An 8,758-nucleotide genomic window follows, 5' to 3' on the forward strand; every position below is an offset into this window, starting at 1 on the left:
TTGGAGTTCCCTATAACTTTTCATCAGGATCGGCAATAACTAAAAGTGGGCCATATATTAAAAAGGAAATAAAAGAGGCTGGTGTCCTCTGTATTTAATTACAGTAACCTTCCCAACCTGGTGACTTCATATGATAAATTTGCCAGAATTTCCACTTAACATAGTCATTGTGCATGCCAGTTAAGGTTTTACTGTTGAAGCTTGACATATCTAAAAAAGTACCAGGCTGAGGAAATCTGAAGGGATGGGTTCACACCATTGTGCCAAGTATGTTGTTCTACTGTGGTTTCTTGAACAAGCCATTGGGAACTTATTTATATATAAAACAAATATATAAAACATGGTTTATAAACATACTAAATTAAAGCCAAAAAATGATTCTAAAGATTATTATGACAGGTGAACCCAGCCATGATTTTTTAAGGCAAGGTGGCAGATCCTTAATTTACACCTTACCTGCTGCTGAGATGTTTCCTGGGGCCCAATATCTGTAGGGTTTGCTGGGATGAAGGAAAAATGTGATTAATCTTCCATTTCTAATAGAAAATCCATCTAATACTTGGATTGGAATGATGTTCATTTTTACAGATGTTTGGTTCAAAATGTCAATTTTATATCCAAAGACTAGTACAAGACTTTTTTAAAACCCATACAGTGTTCTTGTCCTCTTTCCAATAGTTCTTCCCCCTCTGGCTAACCACCAAATGCATCTGCTGAGTCTTATTCTGAACTAGTATTTCACTGATTTAAGTCTGATCCATGCCAAGATTATCTGCAGGATTTGTGTAGTATTTGACCTGACTATTCAGAAATGCAAAACAGCCATGAATAAAGCTACATAAAAATAACTTGGACATTTATTTCTCAACTGCTTATGAAAGAGAATGAATGAATGAGAGTTTCCAATTACCTTCACCTAGCATCATTACCTGATCCTCCCACAGCAAAAATGTCATAAATTTATTACAAGAAGGTAATGCATACAGGAATAATAATGGTAGCTTTAATGTTACCATTTAAATAGCTGGACTAGGAACTTTCTGTAGTCCTTGCTTCCATGAAGAGATTGACTAGAAAACAGAGTGATTCAATAGTGCTGCAATATCAACCCAGTGCAGGATCCATTTCTCTAGTAGACATTAACATCTCTCGCTTCATTCTGTGTTTTCAGAATCATTCATGAGGAAGACACACTATTGATAGGTTTCCGATATATCCTGGGAGTAAGTCTCATTCCTGCTATCAATTCAGCTTTAAGACTAAATGGAACAGCTTTTTATAGCAACTAAGTTAAGAGCAGATGCTTTCAGGATGTTTACTAGACAATTCTACAGGATTCGGTTTCAACTGACTTTATCCAGCAAAGCAGCTTAAATATCTCAAAGACATATTATTGCCTTACAAATCTCCATATTTTCTTCTCACCAGGGGATTTGAATATGTTTCAACAGATTAAAACAATTTTGATTTCAGCAGTGGGTACCATATTTCTCAGAATAAAGAGCCCAAACTTCTTTTTTTCTTCACAAGATGCTTTGGGAAAATCCTCATTTCTGAATCTAGGACAGTGATGGCAAACCTTTTAGAGACTGAGTGCCCAAACTGCAACCCAAAACCCACTTATTTATCGCTGGGTGTCAGGTGGGAGTGGCCCACTGGGTGGGTGTGGCTATAATGGTCATGGCAGATTGGGTGGGTGTGGCCAAGGTGGGCATGATTACTTCGATGTTACTTGTGGGGAGGGATGCCTGTGGGGGCCGGGCAGAGTTGGGGGAATCCAGGGGGTCTCTGGTAGGTGGGGCAGTGGGCAGGAGGCTTGTCCTGCTGGGTGAGGCGAGGCAAGGCGAGGGTACCATTGTCACAGGGCAAGGTGAGGCAGGGGCCGGGGTGGCTGCTGCCTGATACCATCAGCTGCTGCACACAGAGGCCAGTGAGTGCATGGATGCTGGGATGCATCTGGCTATGTGAGACCTCGGCGAGTCAGCGGGTGGCTGGTTGAAGAGGGACAGTTGCCATCTCCGGGGCATGGCGCGCATGCCCACAGAGAGGGCTCTGAGTGCCGCCTCTGGCATGTGTGCCATAGGTTCGCCACCACTGACCTAGGACATTGTTTTTAATACAGGATCAGCAATATTAAAATGTATGAACTTCAGCTCCCAGAATTCCCCATTTAGAGAATTCTGGGAGCTGAAGTTCATACATTTTAATATGTTGACTTGTTGAGTTTAAGAAACAGTAATCTAAGGCAATCCAATTTGTATGTTGTTCAGTCTTATGACAACATTCTTTACTTCAAAATCAGTCACATCTACCCTTTTTGGATTTTCACTGAGAATATTTTAAAAATTCAAAACTTTTGCAGCTAATAAAGTTAGTGTTCACTGTAGTTTTGGGTTCCTACCAATACCAGCTTCTGTTTCTCAGTGGGTAAAATCTGCAAATGTAAGGAATTCGTTAGATTATGTGATCAATCTCTAAAAGTGCAAACTTTTGAGTTCTTAAAGAATGTTGAGTAAAGAAAGTGTGTCAAACTCTCTCTTCTGAAAATATTTTAAAATTTTAAGCACTACAAAATATACAAGAGAGAAAATTTGCTGTTTTGAAAGAGGCAATTTCATTTTTAAAAAACCCTCCTCACAATTAATGTTAAAAGGTTAACACTTATGGAAAGCCACAGTATTAAATGTTTGCAGACTCTGAAAATAAAAGATCCCACAGCCATGGGATTATCATTTAAATAGCTTGAAGAGAACCTCTAGTGTCTCTTAAGTTTAAAAATGTATTAGATACAGGCACCCCAACTTTCTTGAACACAGAACAATGCAGTTTCAACCTTCTATCTTAACACAACCACCAACCCATATTTTCTAACCCAATGTTTCCTGAATTCAGGGCCCTCCAGTTCACCTGGGGCAATCTCTCTGAAAATGCCAAGCCAGTACAGTCAACGGAGCTATAATTTTCAGCCATTTGGAAGTCAATCAGATTTGCGGAGCCACAGGGATCACCAGATAATATCCTGTTTGCTTGAATGCTTTAATGATGCAGCGGAACAAGAAAGATACCAAGCACATCTTAGCACCAGGGGATTGTTTTGGAAGACTGCCGCAGGCCCACAAAAGCAGAGCCCACCTTGGGAGTCTAGGCAATCAGAATCAGCTTTCCGCTTGTGGAAAAGCAGAGTCTAAACTGCTCTAAGACATGGCTATTACTTTGGGCCGTCAGGCGACAACGACCTACAACTCTAGAGATGGGGAGGGGGAAGGCCACGAAGAGTCCCAGTGTGCTGACCACTCCGGCTCCTCCCTACGTTAAAACCCACGAGCGCTTCATCTTGGCTCCACGCGTTTCCATTTCTCTCCCCTTCGCCCCTTCTCCTGCCTAGACGGCAAAAACACTGCTTAGCTACGCTCCCCTCGCTTCCCCTCCCTCCTCTCCCCCCAATCCCCCGCCGCTCTGGTCCGGCTGACTCCTTCCAATCCGCTGGATCTGGCCTTTCTCCCGCTCCCCTCCTTCCACCCGATCTCCAGGTCTAGCGAGTCCCCGGGGGCGAAGTGTGGGAAGTGCGAGTTTCCGCTCCGATTGTCTGTCCCTGGCCGCCTCCCCCGCCTGGCTTGCAGGCTTCGAGAGCAGCCGCTCAGACACAGACAGAAGGAGGTCGCGGGGATCCAGAGCCCACCGCGAGGGCGCGACAGCGGGCGCTGCAGGAGCAGGCGACGAAGCGCTCGGACGGAGTCTGGAGCTGCGGACCAAGGAGCCGTCGGCGTTGTGAGGGAAAAAGAGCACTGCTGGTGGCCTGTGTTGCACTCGGAGCTGGGTTCGGAACCGGCCCACAGCCGCCGCCTACAAGGAGGGGATGCCGGAGAGACGCCGAGTGAACGAGGGAAGAAGCCCGCCGCTCGCCCTAGAGAGATGGAGCCACCGCCGCTGCTGGTCCCGCTCAGAGTCCTCCTGATGCAGCTGCTGGTCGCCTGCTCCCTCTTTGTTCTGCTTCCGCCGGCGGTGGCGCCCATCTGCCCGGAGCCATGCGACTGCCAGCAGCAGCAGCAGCACGTCCTGTGCACCAATCGGGGGCTGCGGTCGGTACCCAAGGCCGCCGAGCCGCAGGACATCCTCACCTATAGCCTGGGCGGCAATTTCATTGCCAATGTCTCGGCCTTGGACTTCCACCGCTTGGTGGCGCTGCAGCGCCTAGACTTGCAGTATAATAGGATCCGATCGCTCCACCCGAAAGCCTTCGATCGCCTGGGGCGTCTGGAGGAGCTTTACCTGGGCAATAATCTCTTGGCTTCTTTGGCGCCGGGCACACTCCGACCACTGGCTAAACTGCGAGTCCTCTACATCAACGCTAACGAGATCAGTTATCTAAGCACAGTTTCTTTTGCCGGTCTAGGCAATCTTATCAAGCTGCGGCTGGATGGCAACTTGCTGGCTTCGCTGAGCGATGCCACCTTTTCAGGACTAACCAACCTGCTGTATTTGCATCTGGAGGCCAACCAGATCCGTTGGCTGAGCCGTAATGCCTTTGCTGGCCTTGGCAAGCTTCGCTTCCTTGATCTGTCTGGCAACCAGCAGAATTTGCTGCGCCACCCAGACACCTTCAGGTCTCTGCGCTTGCTTAGCACCCTCCTCCTCTCTGGGAATGACATGCAACAGCTAGGGAAAGGACTCTTCCAACATCTCTCCAACTTGGCCAGGTTGTCATTGAGTGGAAACCGCCTGACGTGGTTGGCAGTGGAGGCATTTGCTGGTCTGGGGTCTTTGAAAGAGTTGCGCTTGGAAGGGAACCTGCTAAGCCAACTGCCTGCCACTTTATTCCAGCCTCTGCAAAGCTTGGAGGTGTTGGATCTGAGCAATAACCTTCTAACTTCTCTTCCAGCTGGCATCTTTGGTCCCCTAAATAAGTTGCGAGAGCTCAGTTTGCAGGGAAATGCCCTGGCCTCCCTGTCTGGAGACCTCTTTACCTCCAACCCAGCACTGTATCGCTTGGAATTGGATGGTAATCCCTGGAGCTGTGATTGCCACTTGCGAGGGCTGAAGCAGTGGCTGGCTTCCTGGCATTCCCAGGGCCGGCTCCTGACTGTGTTTGTCCAGTGCCAGAGGCCACCTGCCCTGGCTGGGAAATACCTGGATTACTTAGAGGATGTGCAACTCTTCTTGCTTTCTAATGGCTCTTGTTTGGAAGGGTTAACATCTGCAAGCCCTGGAGGCAACAGTAACTCAGGCTTGGGCTTGGATAAACAGAGCTCCCCATCTTCTGTTTCCACTGGGTTGCTAACGGGTTCCCAAAAGGTGGTCCCTGAAAAGGGAACTTGGAATGGGGAGACAGATCCAACCACCCCGTTGCCAAGCTTTTTTACCAGTACTAGGTCTCCCTCTGTACTTGGTGCCGCCTGGCCTCGGCGAGCAGGAAAACACCATTTGGTCTCCTCAGTGTCTAGTGGCCTTCCTCTGGTCACTGATCCATGTGATTTTAACAAATTGTTTCTGTACAACCTGACAGTGGATACTGTCACTGAGAGTGCAGTGACAGTGCGCTGGGGGGTCCGTGCACACCGCAGCCCTCGCTTGTTAGGGCCTGTGCGTTTCAGAGTCCTTTTTGATCGTTTTGGTGCTGCCATCAAATTCCAGCGCTTTGTTTATCTCCCTGAATGGAACGAGCCAGTAGCCACTCTGCGAGAATTGCATCCGGATACCCCATATTTGGTCTGTGTGGAGGGAGTAATGGGGGGCCGGGTCTGCCCAGTGGCACCACGGGACCATTGTGCAGGGCTGGTCACTTTGCCTGAAGAAGGCATGGGGGCAGCAGTTGCTGCGATGGCTGGGGGGACCCAAAGCTTGGATCAGCAGCTTCTCACCCTTGTGCTACTGGCGGTCAATGCACTGTTACTCTTCCTGGCTTTGGCAGCCTGGGCTTCTCGCCTGGTGCGGAAGAAGGTCCTGGGGTGCCGTCGGAGAAAGGCGGCCTCGCCAGTCCATGTTAGGCAGATGTATTCCACCCGCCGACCCCTCCGGTCCATGGGAACAGGCATCTCCACTGACTTTTCTGGCTTCCAGTCCCACCGTACACCACGTAGTGCTGTTTGTGCCTTGCGTGAGGCTGACCTCATTGAATTCCCTTGTGAGCGCTTCATAGATAGTAGCACCGGAAGGAACAGCAGCGCCCTACGTGGAGAAGATAATTTGTTGCAACGGTTTGCAGACTAGAGATGCCAGTATGTTATCATGAAGTGGCTGCTGGCATTATGATTTAGTGAAGTCTGTGGGTATGCAGAGTCTGCAAAAGTGCCCTCCCCCAATATTGCAAAATTACAACTCCTAGCAGTCTTAGTTAGCATGGCAAAGGATGAAGGATGCAGGGAATTATAGTTCAGCAATAACCAGACTACCCCTGTTTCTGATCTTCCTATCTTATTTTTAGTTTGCAAAAATATGCGTATATAAAGATGGCTAATTAAAAATGGTGTAACTCTGGAGTGGGTTATACTAGAAATAAAGATAGCAAGAATGGCTTTCTTGATTTTACTGATGGCTATTTTTACTTAGATGATTTGCAATCTTCTTTGGGATAAAATCTGTGATTCTCTAAAAACCAATTAGAATGGGAATCTACTACATTCTTAAATTGCCATTGTTGTGGCTAGGTGGGCATTGATCTCGACTTGTGAATTAAATAGATCCTAATAGGAAAACAAATTTTAGTTGTCTAGTCATCATTTGCTAGATGGATACAGAATCTCTAACAATTTCTAACTTGTGGATGTAACTCTATAGATACTCAGTATTATAAGAAATGAACTAAAATAACTGGAATCAAACAAGAAAAGGTACAGAAAACATTATACAAATGTTTTAAGCTGTACAAATTTGGAAACATTTCAGGTTACATCGGTTTCTGGCTTTTGCACTATTTGTTTAAAAAATATGTAAGCAAGATCAAGCCAGAGGAATTTTTTTTCAGGGTCACTTGCCGATATATAGATCTGCAAAAATCTACACAACCATAAGATGGCAGTCAAAAGATACAGAGATGTAGTTCTTTGCTGTCATTTCATGGTTGTTTGCATTTATGGAGATCAGATATAATAACATTAGCAATTGGATGGTGCAAAAAAAGTGTTTCCTGTGTGAACACATCCTAGACAGTAGAGATATCATTTTCTTCAGACACAGAAAGCTCTATAAACGTGGACCCTAATGATTGGAGTCTTTTGCATGCTAGTTTTGACTGAGCTTTGCAAACACTGAGAGCAACAAGAGAGGAATCAGTATAATTATTGTTGCTTCTAAATAAAATGCTACTCAGAGAAGAGGCTGTTAAGTGTCACTCCCTTGATGGATAGCTGAGACTCTCCTGGATATAACTCAAAGTACAATTAAACTTTTGGTAGATGCCTGTTATGTTGGCAATTAGCATCAATCATATTTCCTTAGTTAATGTCATCCTTTCCTAGAATATGTATTTAGGATGAGCCAGATTTGTTTCTTGCTTGTCAAAAAATGTGAACCCCAATTACTACTATGATGCAGGGAATATTCTTGAATTTGTACTATTAGACATTAATTTTTAATTCTCATCAACTCTTCTAAATTATAGTTTTGTATTAAAAATATTTTTTTCTAGAAGCGCTTTGGAAACATGTTTAACTTGTGAGCTAAGAATGGTGCTTTTTTATATTGACAGGGCTTTCTTTTACTAAACGAATGTAAGAAGTTTTAGTGTATGTTTATATAACATGTTCAAAATAAATAAATAAAAAGATGAAGAAAGGGAGGAATGAAGGAAGGAATGTTGATTTTACAAAATTCAGATGTTGACACTGCTAGGGAGAAGAATCCTAATCCAATTTGTTATAATTTGTTTAGAATTATTTTTTACAGTGGTCTTGAATAAATACTTTTGGTACTTCTACAGCTTTGCCTATTTTTTAATCTTGTTATTCATAAATGATTTTAGATAAAGATACAGCAGCTTTCAGCTAAACTGGAGGAAGTAGATTATGTCACTATCCTATGATCCTTGTGCAGCACTTTTTCCCCTTCCTGATATTACATAATAAGCCACTGAACTCTGCTAGGTTGCTGGAGGGTTGCTGCAGGAATTGGAAGAATTTTCTTATAGAAGGTACTTCTACACCAGTGGTTCTCAACCTTTTTAATGCCGCGATCCCCAACCGGTCGTAAGTCGAGAACTACTCAACCGGTCGTAAGTCGAGGACTACTCAACCGGTCATAAGTCGAGGACTACTCAACTGGTGCAGCACTGTTTCCAGAATGGGACTTTTGGCGGGCTCAGCAGGGCAGAGACAGCCTGGACAATTCCTATTGGCTTTTGAAAGCCAATAGAATAAAAGGGAGTAGCACAGCTAAGGAAAAGGGGAAAAAATGGTGGACTGTGTTGTTTGGCGACCCCCGTGAAATGGCTGTTCGACCCCAAATGGGGTCCCGACCCACAGGTTGAGAACCACTGTTCTACACCATTTGGGGGGAGGGATTCCCTCTTCTTCCTCTCTGTGCCTTAGCCCCACTGGACTGATGAATGCATTTTTTGATAAATGCAGGTGCTGCAAGGGGAAGAAAGTATAGAGAAGCACACATTGTGATTTTCATGATAGAAATCCCACCCTGTCTCTAATGCCTTGGGAAGACTTGGAATACTGCATCCAGTTTTGGTTCCCACAATGTAGTAAAGATATTGAGATTCTAGAATGAGTACAGAGAAGAGCAATAAAGATGATTAGAGAGCTGGAGGCCAAAA

At 45.2% G+C, this 8,758-nt stretch overlaps 1 protein-coding gene across 1 annotated transcript; it reads left to right on the plus strand.

Moving 5' to 3' along the window:
- Nucleotides 1–3,762: 3,762 nt before the first annotated feature.
- Nucleotides 3,763–7,914, plus strand: TRIL (TLR4 interactor with leucine rich repeats). Its single transcript, XM_039341989.1, has one exon. The coding sequence runs from the start codon at nt 3,913–3,915 to the stop codon at nt 6,205–6,207; it is 2,295 nt and encodes a 764-aa protein (XP_039197923.1). The 5' UTR covers nt 3,763–3,912; the 3' UTR covers nt 6,208–7,914.
- The last annotated feature ends 844 nt before the right edge of the window (nt 7,915–8,758 follow it).

This window comes from Crotalus tigris, unplaced genomic scaffold (genome assembly GCF_016545835.1).
Source record: "Crotalus tigris isolate CLP2741 ecotype Arizona unplaced genomic scaffold, ASM1654583v1 scf7180000017774.6281472, whole genome shotgun sequence".
In the NCBI taxonomy this organism is placed as follows: Eukaryota; Metazoa; Chordata; class Lepidosauria; order Squamata; family Viperidae; genus Crotalus; species Crotalus tigris.

What these genes read in the sequence shown, in the direction of transcription:
- TRIL (XM_039341989.1), top strand. Translation starts at nt 3,913, where the DNA reads ATGGAGCCACCGCCGCTGCTGGTCCCGCTCAGAGTCCTCCTGATGCAG.